Below are 19,530 nucleotides of genomic sequence, written 5' to 3'. Positions count from 1 at the left end.
AACATTACTCAGCCATGAGAAGAATGACATCTTGCCATTTGCAATTACATGGATGGAGAGCTATTGAGTATAATGCTAAAAGAAATAAGTCAGAGAAAGACAAATACCATATGATTTCACTCGTGGAAGAAACAAAACAAGCAAGCATAGGTAAAAAAGAAGAGAGGCAAGCTAAGAAACAGACTGTTAACTATAGAGAACAAACTGATGGTTATCAGAGAGGAGGTGGGTGGGGGAATGGATTGAATAGATGATGGAGATTAAGGAGTGCACTTAATATGAGCACTGGGTGTTTTATGAAAGTGTCGAATCACTATATTATGCACCTGAAACTATTACACTATGTTAACTGGAATTTAAATTAGAACCATTTTTTAAAAAGTATAAAGTACTACCTGGACCCAGAAATAAATGAAAGAAACAGTAAGCAGATTAAAATAGATGGATGAAAGTTTCTCAGTTTCAGAGTAGAAATTAAACACATCTGAGATTGATGAATTAGAAGTAAAATAAATGGATCACCTTAAAGACCACATCTACAACTTCAGATTTGATAATAACAAGAGGTTATAATGATAGACTGACAAAGTGAAAACATCATGAAAATGTTTGGGGAAAATTAGTATATTGGCAAAGAGAAATATAGTTAAGAAAAGAATAACTAAAAATGTATTATAGGAATTTAGATGTGGAGATGTAAGCAAAGATAGAAATCCAAGAAAACAAGAAGAGGAAAAATTTGTAAGCCCTGATGCTTGTTTTCATATAAACAATTAAGTGGGGAAAAAAGGAGGTAAGGGAAGAAGGGATAAATTAATTTGAACATTTATTTAAACATGGTTAAAAGTTAACTATTTGGAAGGAAAGAGAATATGTTAAATTTCTTAGACACTCAATGGGAATGTCACATAGTTTAAAATATGGTGCTGCCGAAGGTGAAATGTTAAATAAAAACTAGCAAACAAAATGTCAATTCACATACCCATATAAGCTAATGAAAACTGTGAGAATAAATGTATATACTGAAAACAGTGATTATTAAAGGTATAAAGGGCCTTGAAAGATAGCCAACTAGATAAAGTATAAGTAACCAACAAATATGGCACAGAAAGATGATGAGTACTGTTGAGAACAGAAGAGTACATTTTAATAAAACTAATATTAGAACTTAGAGGAAGAGACATAACAAATCTATACACGTACACAAAATATACTCAATTTTAATCTTGATAAATAGAGTAGCCAGGCAGAATCAGTGATGATGATCTTAAGGCCCAATCCTATATATCTTTCAAACTACTGAAATATATGCTACAAATGAATATAAAGAAGAACTTCGGCTCTGACAGTTTTAAATGACATGGAAAGTAGAACTCAGGCTATAAGTCATTCAACAAAAATTTACTGAGAACCTACTCCATGTGCAGACAAAGCCTCTCCATGATCACTACAGTCTAGTAGAGAAACCATTTTGAAACAATAACAGATGGAAAATTTTATATGTGTCAAAGCTATGAAGGAGACGAGCAAGGGAGCTGTGAGAGTCTGTAATAGGATATTTGACCAAATTATATAGGTAATGAAACAATTTTTTTAAATGAGGAAATGATACCTGAGTTGAGCTTCTTACAGATGAGATGTTAATGAGGAGAAAAAGGAAGGGAAGATTAATATAGAGGAGAGAGAATGCACAAAAATTCTAAATATAAAGGGGCTAAGAGATCAGTGGGCCTAGAGCATAGAATGAGGGAAAATCAGAGACAGGAGGATCCTGAGCTTATTTTGTCCCTTGGACACACCAAGATAACAACTATATCTATACAACTAACTCTGAAAATGATCTAAAGACTGGCAGAACAGACCTTCTGCAGTTAATTGTAGAGAACAGGTCACACTGAGGGGCAGAGATGATGTTGGGAACCAAACCACTGGTAAGACTAATCACACATGAGAGGGATACCACAAGCACAGAGAAGTAAGATGATTAGACCCCACCCTAGACACTGGGGATATGCAGTAGGAAATCAAGTCTCCATTAACATGGGGCTTCAAAAACATGGGGCTTAACTCTAGGAAAGCCATAGGGAGATAGGAAACAGTCCCTGACATTAAAGAGCCAGCATAATAAATAACCCCAACTGAGACATAGCACAGAAGCTGCAGTTTGAAAAGTCCCTGGAGTAAATGTGAAGATTTATTTACTAATCTCAGAATGTGCACTGAAGGGGCAGAGATCTTAATAAGACTTCACCAAAAACAAATGTTGGTGGGTGCATTTTTCTTCCCACCCTTCGCCTAGATAGCTGCACAGTTGGAAACCAGCCCAAACACTCTCCACCTATCTTGGTAGCACTGAGTTTCTTACCCCATCCAACCCACCTGCCTTCACAGGCATCCCTGCAAAGAAGCTCCTGCCCCTCTACATCCTGCAAGCATCCTTGGTACAGACCAGTGCCAATCCAAAGTGTCCTGAGGAAATGGGGAGATAACCCCACAGAGCAGCATACCTACAATTTCAAAAACTGAGCCTTTTAGCTGGCTATGCAGAGACAAAGCCCTGCTCTTCAGTGTGCCCACAGTTATGGTAGAGAGGCTGACTGCAAATACCTAGTCTGGCTGCTGGCCTCACCCACCAACAAAAGCCTCTGTGGGCAAACAAGGAGAAAGCCCTGCCTTTTCACTGTGCCTGTGAAGAATAATCATGAGCCTGACTGCTGACCCCACCCACCTAAAAGCCCACAGAGACTTCAGACCCCTCAATAGCACAGGGACCAAACCCTGTCTAGTGCACCCAGAGCAGGCAAAGTTGATCACTGCAGGTGACTGGGCTAAATGCAGATGCTACTCAGCTATAGACCAGGGTGCACACAGTTCCCAAAGAAGATATCCCAGGAGCACCCGGGTCTGGTGACCAAGGGAAATATTGCTACAGGGCACCACAGGACCTCTTCTATACAAGGCCACTACTCTCAAGACTATGAGATATAGCTGACCTCTGTGTTTATTTAAAAAACAACAACAAATGGCACAGTTTGTTTAAAAAACAAACACAGAGTAAGACAGAGGGATATGTCCCAAAATGAAAAACATAACAAAATCACAGTTAAAGATGTAAGCAAAGCTGAGATAAGCTGTATGCCTGATAAAAACACAAAATGATGATTATAAAGATACTCAGTGAACTTCAGTAGAGAGTGTATGAACTCAGTGAGAATTTCAACAAAGAGAAATTATAAAACAGAACCAGGCACACAGGAAAAATTCAATAATTGAAATAAACATACTAGAGGGAATAAACAGTAGATTAGGAAATAGAATGGCTCAGTGATCAGGAAGACAGGGCACTGAAAATGAAGCAACTGAGAAGAATAAATGACAACAGGTTAAGAGAACTTTGTGACATCATCAAGAGGATTAACATTCACATTATAGGGATCCCAAAAGGAGAAGAGAGAGAAGGAGGGATAAAACTTATTTGAAGAGAGACTGAGGAAGAAGATGGCAGTGTAGGAGGACGCTGGGCTCACTAAGTCCTGCTGATCACTTAGATTCCACCCACATTTGCCTAAATAACCCAGAAAACCACCAGAAGACTAGCAGAATGGACTCTCTGGAGCCAAGTGTAGACAAGAAGCCCACGGAAGAGGGTAGGAAAGGCAGATAGTCAGTGCATGCTACACGGACTGGTGGGAGGGAGTCAGGGTGGTGGAGGGGCAGCCCACTGGGCAAGGCAGAGCCCCTGAGTCTGCCTTGCAAAAGTGGAGGGGCCAGACTGCGTGAGTTCTGACAGCCAGTGGGACTTAACATCTGGAATGTTAAAAGTCAACAGCTCTGCTCTCGGAGAACAGGGAGCGCGAGAGGACACCGGGAGGGAGAGTTGCTGAGCCCTGGAAGACAGAGCTCAGCTCAGCGGGGAACAAAGGTGCTGGCAAGTACCATTTCCCTCTCCCATCTCCTTGCTGAAATTCCAAAGGTAACCAGTTCCCATCACCAAACTCCCTTGTACCGCGCAAACGCCCAATGCTGTCCTTCTGTGGATCCATCCCTCCAACGGGTCTGCCTCCCTCCCTGTGCTGCAGGGCCCCTCCCACGGCAAAGCAGCTAAGCCTGTCCCTCCCTATCCTGTGCACCTTGTGGATCCACCCCGGCTAATACACCAGATCCCATAGAAGTAGCACCACAAGCCTGGCAGTGTGCAAGTAGCCCAGACAGGGGCCACGCCACTCCACAGTGAGTCCTGCCTCTGGGAGAGGGGAAGATAAGGTACACACCAGTCTGACTGTGGCCCAAACAGTGGCAAGTGCCCCGCAGTTACGAGCCACCACAGGGACTACCCAAAATGACGAAATGGAAGAATTCTCCTCAAAAGAAACTCCAGAAAGTAGCGACAGCTAACGAATTGATCAAAAATGATTTAAGCAATATAATGGAACAAGAATTTAGAATAATAGTCATAAAATTACTGGGCTTCGAAAAGCATAGAGTACAGCAGAGAATCTATTGCTACAGAGATCAAGGCACTAAGAAATAGTCATGAAGAGCCAAAAAATGCTATAAATGATGTGCAAAATAAAATGGAGGCAGCCATAGCACAGATTGAAGAGGCAGAGGAGAGGATAGGTGAATTACAAGATAAAATTATGGAAAAAAAGGAAGCTGAAAAAAAAGAGAGAAAAAAATCCAGGAGTTACAGGGGAGAATTAGAGAACTAAGTGATGCAATCAAACGGAACAATACCTGTATCATAGGAATTCCAGAAGAGGAAGAGAAAAAGAAAGGGGCTGAAGTTGTACTTGAACAAATCATAGCTGAAAACTTCCCTGATCTGGGGAAGGAAAAAGGCATTGAAATCCAAGAGGCACAGAGAACTCCCTTCAGACATAACTTGAATCAATCTTCTGCACAACATATCATAGTGAAACTGGCAAAATACAAGGATAAAGAGAAAATTCTGAAAGCAGCTAGGGATAAAAAGGTTCTAGCTTGGGGCGCCTGGGTGGTGCAGTCGGTTAAGCGTCCGACTTCAGCCAGGTCACGATCTCGCGGTCCGTGAGTTCGAGCCCCGCGTCAGGCTCTGGGCTGATGGCTCAGAGCCTGGAGCCTGTTTCTGATTCTGTGTCTCCCTCTCTCTCTGCCCCTCCCCTGTTCATGCTCTGTCTCTCTCTGTCCCAAAAATAAAAATAAACGTTGAAAAAAAAAAAAAAGTACTGTACCAAAATGATTTCTACCAGAAATTTAAAAAAAAAAAAAAAAAAAAAAAAAAAAAAAGGTTCTAGCTTACAAAGGGAGACCCATAAGACTAGTGGCAGACCTATCTACTGAAACTTGGCAGGCCAGAAAGGAATGGCAGGAAATCTTCAGTGTGATGAACAGGAAAAATATGTAGCTGAGAATCCTTTATCCAGCAAGTCTGTCATTCAGAACAGAAGGAGAGATAAAGGTCTTCCCAAACAAACAAAAACAAGGAATACATCACCACTAAACCAGCCCTGCAAGAGATCCTAAGGGGGTTCCTGTGAGTGAAATGTTTCAAGGACCACAAAGTACCAGAGACATCACTACAAGCATGAAACCCATACATCACAATGACTCTAAACCCATATCTTTCAGTAATAACACTGAATGTAAATGGACTAAATGCTCCAATCAAAAGACATAGGGTATCAGAATGGATAAAAAAACAAGACCCATCTATTTGCTGTCTACAAGAGACTCATTTTAGACCTGAGGACACCTTCAGATTGAAAGTGAGGGGATGGAGTACTCTCTATCATGCTACCGGAAGTCAAAAGAAAGCTGGAGTAGCCATACTTTTATCAGACAAACTAGACTTTAAATTAAAGGCTGTAACAAGAGATGAAGAAGGGCATTATATAATAATTACAGGGTCTATCCATCAGGAAGAGCTAACAATTATAAATGTCTATGTGCCGAATACAGGAGCCCCCAAATATATAAAATAATTAATCACAAACATAAGCAACCTTATTGATAAGAATGTGGTAATTGCAGGAGACTTTAATACTCCACTTACAACAATGGATAGATCATCTAGACACAGGATCAATAAAGAAACAAGGGCCCTGAATGATACATTGGATCAGATGGACTTGACAGATATATTGAGAACTCTGCATCCCAAAGCAACAGAATATACTTTCTTCTCGAGTGCACATGGAACATTCTCCAAGATAGATCACATACTGGATCACAAAACAGCCCTTAATAAATGTAAAAGAATTGAGATCATACCATGCACACTTTCAGACCACAATGCTATGAAACTTGAAATCAACCACAGGAAAAAGTCTGGAAAACCTCCAAAAAAATGGAGGTTAAAGAACATCCTACCAAAGAATGAATGGGTCAACCAGGCAATGAGAGAAGAAATTAAAAAATATATGGAAACAAATTAAAATGAAAATACAACAATCCAAATGTTTTGGGATGCAGTGAAGGCAGTCCTGAGAGGAAAATACATTGCAATCCAGGCCTATCTCAAGAAACAAGAAAAATCTCAAATACAAAATCTAACAGCACACCTAAAGGAAATAGAAGCAGAACAGCAAAGACACCCCAAACCCAGCAGAAGAAGAGAAGTAATAAAGATCAGAGCAGAAATAAATAATATAGAATCTAAAAAAAACTGTAGAGCAGATCAATGAAACCAAGAGTTGGTTTTTTGAAAAAATAAACAAATTGATAAACCTCTAGACAGCCTTCTCAAAAAGAAAAGGGAGATGACCCAAATAAAATCATGAATGAAAATGGAATTATTACAACCAATCCCTCAGAAATACAAGCAATTATCAGGGAATACTATAAAAAATTATATGCCAACAAACTGGACAACCTGGAAGAAATGAACAAATTCCTAAGCACCCACACACTTCCAAAACTCAAACAGGGAGAAATAGAAAAATTGAACAGACCCATAACCAGTGAAGAAATTGAATCAGTTATCAAAAATCTCCCAACAAATAAGAGTCCAGGACCAGATGGCTTCCCAGGGGAATTCTACCAGACATTTAAAGCAGAGATAATACCTATCCTTCTCAAGCTATTCCAAAAGGGAAGGACAATTTCCAGACTCATTCTATGAAGCCAGTATTACTTTGATTCCCAAACCAGACAGAGACCCAGTAAAAAAAGAGAACTACAGGCCAATATCCCTGATGAATATGGATGCAAATATTTTCAATAAGATACTAGCAAATCGAATTCAATAGCCTATAAAAAGAATTATTGACCATGATCAAGTGGGATTCATTCCTAGGCTGCAGGGCTGGTTCAACATTCGCAAATCAATCAATGAGATACATGACATTAATAAAAGAAAAGATAAGAACCATATGATCCTGTCAATAGATGCAGAAAAAACATTTCACAAAAAATGCATCAAGGAATAAAGAAGGAAGACTCAAACAAAAGCAGAGATGAAGGAAAAATAACAACCAACAACACAGAAATACAAGAACTATAAGAGATTATGAAAAATATGCCAACAAATTGGACAACCTAGAAAAAAATGGCTAAATTCCTAGAAACATATTCCACCCAAGCTAATTTAGGAAGATAGAAAATTTGAAATGAATTGTTACTAGTAAAAGAATTGAAGTAGTAAGCAAAAACTTCCAACACACAAAAGTCCAAGACAAAATGGCTTCACAAGCAAATTCTACCAAACATTTGAAGAAGAGTTAAACCTCTTTTTAAATGATTCTAAAAAATAGAAGAGGAATGAAAATTCCAAATTCATTCTACAAGGCAAGCATTACTCTGATACCAAAAGTAGACAAAGACATTACAAAAAAAAATGTATGGGCAAATATCTTTGATGAACAACACAGATGCAAAAATCCTCAACAAAATATTAACAAACTGCATTAAGCAACACACTAAAGGATCATTCACCATGATCATCCACCACCCCAAATTTATTCTCGGGAGGCAAGGATAGATCAATATTCGCAAATAAATCAATGAGATACATCACATTAACAAGAAAAAGGATAAAAACCATATGATCATCTTAATACATGCATTTGACAAAATATAACATCTGTTCCTGATAAAAACTCTCAATAAAGTGAGTTTAGAGGAAACATACCTCAATATAATAAAGTTTGTATATTAAAAACCCACAGATAATATCATACTCAGTGGTGAAAATCTGAGAGCTTTTCCTCAAAGATCAGGAACAAGACAAGGATGTCCACTCTTGCCACTTTTATTCAACATAGAACTAGAAATCCTAGCTCCAGCATTCAGACAACAAAAAGAAATAAAAGGCATCCAAATTGGTAAGGGAGAAGTAAAGCTGTCACTATTTGCAGATGCCTTGAGACTATATACAGAAAACCCTAAAGACTCCACCAAAAACCTACCAGAATGGATAAATGAATTCAATAAAGCTGAAGGATACAAAACTAATATCCAAAAATCTGTTGCATTTCTATAATAATGAAGTAGCAGAAAGAAAAATTTTAAGACAATCTTACAATTACACCAAAAAGAATAAAATACCTCGCAATAACCTGAACCAAGGTGATGAAAGACTTGTACTCTGAAAACTATAAAATGTGATGAAGGAAATTAAAGATAACACAAACTATGAAAAGATAGTCCATGCTCATGGATTGAAAGAATATCATTAAAATGTCCATACAACCCAAAGCAACCTACATATTTAATGCAATCACTATCAATGTACTAACAGCATTTTTCACAAAAGTAGAACAATCCTAAAAGCTGTATGGAACCACAAAAGACCCCAAATAACCAAAGCAATCTTGAGAAAGAACAAATCTGGAATTATCTCAATTCCAGATAACAAGATATATGACAAAGCTGTAATAATCAAAGTAGTATGGTACTGGCAAAAACAAACAAGCAAAACAACAACAGACACATAGTCCAGTGGAAGAGAATAGAATGCCCAGAAATAAACCCATCCTTATATGGTCAATTAGCCTACAACAAAGGAGGCAAAAATATGCAATGGGGAAAAGACAGTCTTTTCAAAAGTGGTGTTATGAAAACGGGACAGCTACATGTAAAAGAGTAAAATTGGACCACTTTCTTACACCATACACAGAAATAAACTCAGGTTAAAAACCCAAATGTGAAAGCTGGAGTCTTAAAACTCCTAGAAGAAAAGATAGACATCAAGGATAGACAGACATCTGCTATAGAAACATTTTTCTATATGTATCTCCTCTAGCAAGGGAAATAAAAACAAAAATAAACCATTGGGAGTACACCCAAATGAAAAACTTTTGCATGGTAATGTAAATCATCAACAAAGTGAAAAAGGCAACTTAATGGGAGAAGATATTTGCAAATGATATATCTGATAAAAGGTTAATATGCAAAATATTTAAATAACTTACACAAGTTAACCCCATAAAACCAAATAATCTGATTAAAAAATGGACAGAGGACTTCAACAGACCTTTTTCCAAAGAAGACATACAGATGGCCAATAGACATAGAATAAGATGCCCAACATCACAAATCATCAGGGAAATGCAAATCAAAACCACAATGAGAGGTCACCTTACACCTGTCAGAATGGCTAGAATCAAAAAAGACAAAAAATACAAGTATTGTCAAGGATGTGGTGGAAAAGAGACCCCAGTGCACTGTTGGTAAGAATATAAATTGGTGCAGCCACCATGAAAACAGTGTGGAGGTTTCTCAAAAAATTAAAAATAGAAATACCATGTAATCTAGTAGTCCCACTACTGGGTTTTTACCCAAAGAAAACAAAAACACTAATTTTAAAAGACATATGCACCCCCTATAACAGCATTATTTACAATAACCAAGATATAGAAGTAACTTAAATGACCATTGATAGATGGATAAAGAAGACGTGCCACACACACACACACACACACACACACACACACACACACACACACTGAAATATTACTTAGCCATAAAAACTAATGAGATATTGCCACTTGTGGCAACGTAGATGGGACTGGAGGGTATGATACTGAGTGAAATAATTCAGACAGACAAATACCAGATGATTTCACTTATATGTGGGATCTAACAAACAAAATAAGTGAACAAAGAAAGAAAAAATTCTAGATTCATAAATACAGAGAACAATCTAGTGGTTGCCAGAGGGGCAACAGTGGCTGGGGGATGGAATAAAGGGGACTAAAAGCTATAAATTTCCAGTTATAAAATAAATAAGTCACAAGATTAAAAGTACAATATAGGGAACATAGTGAGTAATACTATAATAATGTTGTAATGCAACAGATGGTGATTACATTTGTTGTGAGCACTGAACAATGTATAGAATTGTTGAATCAATATCTCATACCCCTAAAACTAATATAACATTGTCTGTTAAATATAATTCAATTAAAAAAGAAAAAAGATAGGGAAAATCAGTTTCATGTCTATCATTTAGAATGAAAATGTGTAACAAGAAGACAGTATTCATCAATTGCATCTACTTTTACTATGTAAAAGGAGTTGAAAGCAACTCCAAGAGCAATATTTCATATTTGTTTCCATTGCCTACAACATGAGAAAGAAAAGAAAGTAAAAGAAGGCCTCCATCTCCTCTGCTTTTGAGATCCTGCTCTCCTGTATTGTTGTTGCAGTAGTCCAATAACACTTTAATGATGTGCCATTTTCCATTAGTCCATAGCTAGCAGATGGCCATATGGTACATTGTACAAATTTTCATAACAATTGTTTTTGCTTAAGTTAACAGAAAAAATGTGATCCATTTTATGTGTCCTGAGTCTCCAAATGCATCTTTCCAAACATCAGGTGTTGCCTTAAAAATGTGTTAAAATTTTCTACGTCTCCTAAAGTCTCCTGGTTTCATTTTCATTATTGAACTAATTACATTTCTATAATTCTAGCATAACAATATTCCATATAAAGAATATTTACCATCTAACATACACTAATGTCAATTATCTATGATAACTTCCTGTATTTTCATTGTAATGAATACAGTATAAAAATAGTGTTAATCTGTAAATGAATAACTTACTTGCTTTGTGTCAGATCAACTACAATGAGATCTTTCTCCAGAAGTACTACAACAGCATAAGGTTCTTGAAATTCTACAAGTAAAAATAAAAAGTGGAAGTTTTCATGTTTCATATTTTATAAAATCATCAAACTTTCATTTCCTTTGTCTCCTTACAAATGTTATTTAAATGATTTCAGAAGACCAAAATATGAGCCACAGTAAAAAGTAACAAAACACTTTTAATTAAAAAATATTGTTGTTTTTCTCAGACTTAATGTTTAAGATCATTACAGGGAATGTGAAAGTGAGAAATTGCATAGAGTTAAATATTTCTCCATAATCATGAGGTGGTGATAGATTATTGGAAAAGAGTCTGTCATCTCTGTCTCACAAACATTTATCTTATTCTTCCATAACTTTCCATTTTAGATCTGATTTCATGCATACAAGGAGATGTTGTAAGAAAATAGTTCTGCCCTCCTGGGCTATGACACATTTCACCTCCCTGTGAAAGCAGCACTCCTTATACTAAAAAATTTAATTTCTATTCAATATGCTTTAACAGGCACTTAAAGATTGCCTGCTATGTGCCTAAGAGTATATACCTCAAAAAGGCAGAGAGTCTGAGGATAATCTGTGATTTTAAGTTCCTAAACTTTAACCCCTCCCTCCTTTCAATAGGTTCCAGCAACTATTCTCAGAACAAAGGATATCTGGAGAATAAAATTGACAAGGTCCTTATTCTCATGGAGTTTACATTCTAGGGATGTATACAAACAATGAAGAAGTAAATGAATAGATTCAGAAAGTAATGTGAGCCATTAGAAAAAATCAAGGCTTATGGCATAAGAAATGACTTTTAGGTCAGGCAGAGAAACACAAATACCATATGATTTCACTTATATGTGGAATTAAGAAAAAAAACAGATGAACATATGGGAAGGGGGAAAAAAAAACAAAATGAGGGAGAGAAAGAAACAAACCACAAGAGACTCATTATGACAGAGAACAAACTGAGGGTTGATTGAGGAAGGTGAGTGGGGGATGGGCTAACTGAGTGATGGGTATTAAGAAGGGCACTTGTTATGATGACCCCTGAGTATTATATATAAGTGATGAATCACTAAATTCTACACCTGAAACCAATATTACACTATATGTTGACTAACAGGAATTTAAGTAAAAATTTGAAAAACACAAAAAAAGAAATGATTTATGGTTGGTGGGAGAGCACTAATTTAGTCACTGTGGTAAGGAAAGGCATTGTTTTCCATTTATAATACAGACTAATAAAGGAAAGGTACAATTAAAGTGTTCTCAATTTAAGAAGTAAATATTTACAAAAACATCTTCCATATATATTTGATTCTCAGTAGCTAGAACAGGTGTTATATTACTATTTTTCATTTCATCAACAAAATTAAAGTCTAAAGAGGTTATGAGATTGGCGCAAATTTACAAAGCTAGTTAATTGAAAAAGCTGAAACTTTAACCCAGGCCTTCTGATTCTAAATTCTAATTCTAAATTCTGATTCTAAGTTTTCATTATACCAGCAGTTTCTACTAGCTACTTTAACAGGTATTTAATCCTAAACTCAACAATCACTTGGCAAGAATTTTATTCAGAGAATTCAAGTCTTAGTTGGAAAATCAGAAGAGATGGCCTTCACAGTCTTGAGAAGCTATAGAATCTATTTATATTTATAAGTCACACGCTATGAGAGAAAAACTAGAAACAAAACCCCCAAAACCGAGGAGTTTGGGTGGATGCAGTCTTCATACTGTTTGCTATTCAAATTGTTCTCAAACTGAGGCTTCCTCTGCTTCTCCCTTATCTCTCAGAGCTGTTTTAAATTTTCAACATTATTTTAATTCTTCTGAACCTAGGGTTTTTATGGTTTTTTGTTTGTTTTTGTTTTTCGGTTGAAGGAACACTGGAGTTCTATACTACTACTTTCTTCTTTGTCTTCTCTTTAGGACAACCATTGGTTGGGAAGCAATTGCTACAAAAATAAAATAGCTGAGACACTGGCATGAATGAGCAAAATTCATAAATTTTTTTCAGTGGTTATATCTGCTTTATCATTTGAGATAGGTATGTTTCAGATTATTATTGTTTCTTTTAAAATAATAAAAACTGGTAGCAAAAGTTTCACCTTTGTAGAAGTACTTGGTGAACTGTGGTAACCGCTGAATAAAAAGATTTCCTTAGGAGTCAGTTTAGGTTCAATTATGTGTCTATTATTTTTTAACAGTTTGATCTTAGGCAAATTCATTAACTTATTAGCTCAATTAAATTAATTCAATTTCTTTACCCATTGATATGGCAAAATAATAATAACTTCCTTAGACTGTTACGGAGATTAGGTGTATATGAAGATGCAAAGCCTGGCACATAGTATGTGCTCAATAGATAACGATCATATCATTTTCTCCATTAGATTGGTTTATTTTTGAGCAGTCTTTTAACCCTAGTCCCCAACAAGGTGAAAGGCTCTATCATAATTACTACTTCTCTGAAGAGAAATGCATTATTTATGACACTTATAGAGGACCAGATACAGTTAAATGTAAATGTGAAACTGACGAATTCCAAGTGTAGTTGGTTAGTTACTCTGGGCAATACCCCCTGAGATAAGAGGCATTTGTGTTCTTTGAAAAATAAGTTGAATTGACAAATGTCAAAATGATTTATCAACATTAAAAACTGTTAATTTATTTTAACAAATGCATAAGATTTATCATTATGGCTGTAAAGATGACTGAAGTTCCATATTTGCTCATATGGAGTTATAATCAAAATACACTGTTAAGTGAAAAAAAAGTATGATACAGAATAGTACATAGAGTATGTTGTCATTTGTACAAAAAAGAGATAATGTAGACATAGATAAGTATACATACGCATATGCATAAACTTGTTGGGAGAATACATAAGAAATATGGAAATAGTCGCCTCTTGAAGGGCAATGAGTAAAATTTTTATTATATACTAATGTGTACTGTAGGGTCTTTTCTGTCATTTTCATGTACTATTGTTTTAACCAGAAATAGTTATTCTCTTAGCCCCTGACAAAAATTCCATCCTCATTATCACTACTCTGAAAAACAAACACATATATGTGGCTTGGAAGTGATAAGACATAGTTACAATATATTTATAACTTACTTAACATCATGATAGATTATCCTAACATCTCTACTAATGTGCATAAATTTGTACAAACACACACGTAAAATGTGTGGTTTGCATAGATCAAACACTATCAGTCTCTATTACTGGCATACATTTTTCTCTAAGCTCTTTAACAGGATGCATTTTCCTAAATTCAGCTTTTGGTCTTCTGTTTGTTCTTTCTCCCTTTGTTCCTTTGTTCCTTTATCTTTCATTCTCAGAACTCCAAATAACATCTATATTCTGATAATTCATAAATAAATATTAAAGACCTTTTGCCTCTCTTTTTCTGCTCTCTAAGCAATTTCTCTTTCCAAAAACAGTTATTGCATATGAAACCATTATTCTTAAAATATGTTATCTTTGACTCCTCTATCATGTCATTCTCTAACTAATTGGTGCCCAAATTCAGTGAGTGTCCTGTTTCCATTCTTATAGGTAGCAGTGTATTAGATCTTGATCATTTTAATGAACATTTGGACAAATGCCACCCAGCTGTAATCTGGAATTTAAGATTTCAGTTTTTCTTCAGACCCACACACTCTTTTCTGGCAAATTTTACTAAAAATATTGCTTTCTTTCATGTTAATATTTTCTCAAAATTCCTCTGTTGCTCTCTATCTCCAAATACCTCTAAAAGGCTTTCAATTTTTTCTCTTAAGTTGATGTCACCCTCGCAAACCTTACAAGTTCTAAAACCTTTACTCAATATCCTCTTCAAGTGCCAGGTCCTTCTTCAAAGCCTATCTAAATCCTTTTTCCATGCAGCTTTGCATGAAAATTTGTCATCGATTCTGACTAGCCTATAAATTAGTACATTACTAAAACCCATATAATTCAGCACTTAAGTGTTACATTTTTACTTAAGTCACAATTATCTCCCTCATCCAACCAGATTTTATGTGATTTGACATCAGAGATCAGTTTCATACTTCATCTATATTCTCAATAAGTCCTGACAGTACTGAGGCCACAGAAGCATCCAATAAATATTTGTTGATTAATTAACACAAGTAACTTGTTTGTCCCAGAAACCCTGGAAATAAAATGCCACACTGATATCTCATATCAATCTATCCCATCTTTAAATATGAAACTAAAAATTTTAAGCAAATTAACAGAGTTATAATAAAACAATTTATAGATATTCATAGTTACAAAGTATGCTCATTTTGGCCTTCCAATAATCATGTGGAGTCAATATTATTATTCTCTTTCTAAAAATGATAAGCCTAACTCATAAAATTAAAATGACTTACCCAAATTCACCTAGCTAGTGACTGACAGGGCTAAATCATAAAGACAAATACTGTGTCTCCAAGTCTACAGTTCCTTCTTTTGTATGTTCCCTCTTAAAAAATTGTAGTTTTATATATGCATATGCATATGTACTGTGTTGTTTTAATCATAAATTCATATTTTACTTTTTATGTTTCATCCTCAATTTTTAGATTTTATTATTAAAATATTTCATTATTAGATTTAATTATACAGTTTGCACATAAGTCGTTTTTATGTCTAAAAAAAGTCTTTATATTCAGGATGCATCTCTTCTCCCAAAGGCCCTTCTAATTGTTCTCAAAATTGAAATAAATCACTAACCACACATCAGCAATCCTAGAGTAATCAGAGGTGCTGCAGTTGCATCTGAAGCAAAGCCAGATGTGAAACAGATGCAGTACCACCAGAGTTACAGATCACTGATATCAGGTAAGTGCTTTAACTTTGATTAGCACTGGAATGGATGGGTGGAGCTGGTCTAGGAGAGGCTATTAGGAGACCTCAGTTTCCCCAAGTGATTTCACCCTGGACCCCTATCGGACCCTCCCAGCTCAGCTTCCACCATCCTTATCAAAGTTTAAAGCACTTACCTGATATAAGAACCTGAAACTCCAGCACTGCTGTACTACATCTGTCTTACTTCCAATTTGTCAAGTAGGTACAGTTGCAGAACCTGCTCCAGCACCTGTAGCTCAGTGTTGTACCACAGTAGATGTCAGCTGCCGAAACTAAAAATATTTAAGCTTAATTTTATTAGGACCTTATTTCAAAAATGATTTTCAACATTAATAGTTTCATTTTTGTTACTTACCATTTGGATAGGGCGTTTCACATAAAGTAAGGAATTCAACAATAGGATGATCCATTTCAAGCACTGTAATTGCTTTTCCATGCATGATGGTTAAACTTGGTCTTCTGCAAGCTTTGTCATAGGACAATCCACCAGAAAATATTATGAATGGTTCACTACATAGAAAAAAAAAAGTTAATGAGATTGAGAAGTCCTTTAAAATGATACGATCATCACAGGCTGAGCTAATGAACAAGTTTGGTGGGGATTATACATGATGTAATTTGACAGGGAGAAAACACCTTTCCTGGCCCAAAATACCTCAACTAAATGACTTACTATTCTACCATATCTCTTTTTCTGGAGGTGAATTCTTACCATTAAAATTACTAATGAATCAGTCTAAAGGTGGTGAGGTGGGTTGGGGAAAAGACAGGATGGTTGAAGGGAGGTAGAAGTGCTCATTGACTGACAAGGACATCTTCACATGTATTAGTTGATTCCCAAAATTCTGTATCACTACCATTAGAATATTAATGTATGTTAGTTTATCATATTAAACAGTTGGCATGTGGGGTCCAAAATTCCTAAGGGACAAGAGAGGCAAGTTTCAATATAAAATGAAATGCAAAAGTAGCAATCCCACAGTGGTAGAAGGTACAAAAATTATGTGTAATGGATTCTCTGTGGGAAAAGAGTTATGATAGAAAGATGGAAAAAACAAAACAAAAAAATGTGATCTTCTCAATTTTACCTTGGGTCACCCAGTTCTATTTAGCTAGTGAAACTAACATCAAAATTTTAGGGCATGGCTGAGATGACTATAAAATATTACAGGTTTCAGAAAGTTATGAAATAGTGTCATAATTTTTCACTTTTCTCAAAGTAATATCTATATTTCTAGTTTATATATAAAAATAAAATATGTTAATGAAGTATTTTCAATAAGTAAATACTAATAGAAAATATTCTTCTCCAAAACAATTTTTAAAAAGAACTAGACACTAATTTTACCAAATTCTTTCAGAACATATGCTTCTCTAAATAATTCACTTCCATTTATTCACCAAAGTATCAACTAGTTTCTAGAAATCACTCCATAAATTTCCCTTTCCCTTTCATTTTGTACTGTATACATAGTATCAAACATTACCAATGGAACATTTGCTAATCTTATGCTGGCTCTATAACAACAACAAAAAGAGCTTTTAAAAAGGTTTCCTTTAATACTTACATATAAACTGTTTATACTAATTTTTATTTATAATTCTGTCTTGATGTTTTAACATAAATATTTAAGTTGTAAGCTAAACAATAAACAGTGCTCTAACTTATTTTTTATTTCAATTTTTTCAATGTTTACTTATTTTTGAGAGAGAGAAACAGAATACGAGTGAAGGAGGGACAGAAAGAGAAAGGAAAACACAGAATCTGAAACATACTCCAGGCTCCAAGCTGTTAGCACAGAGCCCTATGCGGAACTTGAACTCCGGAACAGCGAGATCATGACCTGAGCCATAGTCGGACACTTAAATGACTGAGCCATCCAGGCACCCCTCTAATTTATTCTTCTTGAGTCTTATATCAGTTGATGTGAGTTAGTTTTACCTCAGTAATCTGGCATATTAAATTACCAACCTAGCAATGGCAGTATTAAGCAGCAAGTTTTTTCCTATAAAATAAATGCTTAATTATTAAGATTTCTCTCCAGATTTAAAAAATCACTTCTAATGAAATGAGTATGTGTTTTTGCACCTTTTTGTGTTGCTTTGTTGTATAACAAATATCATGACTTGGAGAACATATTATCTTTTGATATGTATCGAGCTTAACTGCTCCAAATATTAATAACGCCATAAACATTGATTTTTTCCATATAAAAGTATAAACTCTCATCTCCTAGTACTAATCCAAATAAAGGTTAAGAAGCAATTTACTCTCCCTTTTTTGGTAAGCACATTGGAAAATATGTCCTTTCTAATATTGGAAGAAAGCAAAACCTTTTCTGCTCTTATTATGACTCTGCATCAGAAAACATTGGGTCTAAAGTTAATTGCTGATATATATGCACTTCTCTATAAAAAGTTATTTCCTCAGGACAATGCTCAGGAAACCACTCATAAATAATTGCACTAGATACTTTATTATCACATTAAATTCTCATAAGTAGAATCCTCATTTCATTAATGAGGTTAATACTAAGCAACTAAGCAAGAAAAAACCCAAAAGAAAATGGAGATCTGTAAGATTTCAAAACCTATTCTCCTAAACAATGATCTATACTGTCTATAGCTGATAAGGAGTCTGGGATTAATGCAGGTGAACTTGTTCAGAGTCAAGCAGCTATGAAGAGGCAGGATAAGGATTTAAATTCAGACTCCAAAGTCCATGTTTTTCACTTCTAATGGTTCTAAAACTGTGGACATAACTTCATAAATGTTCTGGAAAAAGTTTTTAATTTAATAATTTGACAAACACTTGCAAACCACATCTCCCTTTTGAAATTTTATAATTCAGGCCATATAGTAAAGATTCTAAGAAACTGTGTAGTAAAGAATTCAATTTACTTCTATATAATGCAGCATTTCTCAGATCTCTCAAATGAATTTGATTACAGATTCCTATTTTTTCATGAATATAGTTAGTGATCAAAGGGACACAATTTGGTAAATGCTATATCACAGTAAACTTCCTCCTTTATTACTTAATACAAGTGTTTCTTGGTATACTGACCAGATGGATTATTACAAAATAAACAGCTATATAATTAACAGTGTCTTTATACATAAAGACAACATTAATACAAATTAAAATTTTTGACAACTTGGATAAATTCCAAAGGCATTATGTTGAGTGAAAGAAATAGGATTAAAAGGTTATGTAATACATAAATGCATTTATATGACATCTCAAAAAGGCAAAACTATAGTCATGGAGAACAGATTACTGGTTGTTATGGGTTAGGAGGAAAGAAAAGTGTGGCTATTAGGAATAGCATGAGAGAATTTTAGGGGTATGGAAATGTTCTGTATTCTTATCATGATGGTGATTTTCAGGCATCTATACATGTGTTAAAATCCATAGTACTGATTCCAAAAGAAAAAAGTCTATTTTACTGCACAATTTGTAAAATAAATATAATATAAAAAAGCATTAAAATTTTGTCTCAATGAAGATAAACAATAACTTGTGCAACATAACACATATTAAAATAACATTTGTTGAATATGTATAATGTTCCAGGTGTTGTATGAAGAACTTTACTTGCTGTAT

General features: G+C 35.1%; 1 protein-coding gene across 9 annotated transcripts in view; it reads right to left on the bottom strand.

Annotated features, from left to right (window-relative positions):
* STXBP5L (syntaxin binding protein 5L) overlaps positions 1–19,530 on the bottom strand; it is a 377,555-nt gene that overhangs the window by 159,130 nt on the left and 198,895 nt on the right. For all 9 annotated transcript variants that reach the window (XM_045502185.1, XM_045502187.1, XM_045502190.1 and 6 more), the window contains exons 11-12: positions 16,279–16,433; positions 11,030–11,102 (exon numbers count right to left, since the gene is read on the bottom strand). In XM_045502185.1, the coding sequence (XP_045358141.1) occupies positions 11,030–11,102; positions 16,279–16,433 (228 nt within the window). The remainder of the gene's footprint in view (positions 1–11,029; positions 11,103–16,278; positions 16,434–19,530) is intronic.

The sequence above is a fragment of the Leopardus geoffroyi genome, chromosome C2 (assembly GCF_018350155.1).
Source record: "Leopardus geoffroyi isolate Oge1 chromosome C2, O.geoffroyi_Oge1_pat1.0, whole genome shotgun sequence".
Taxonomy (NCBI): domain Eukaryota; kingdom Metazoa; phylum Chordata; class Mammalia; order Carnivora; family Felidae; genus Leopardus; species Leopardus geoffroyi.
This window is presented reverse-complemented; position numbering and strand designations above follow the sequence as displayed.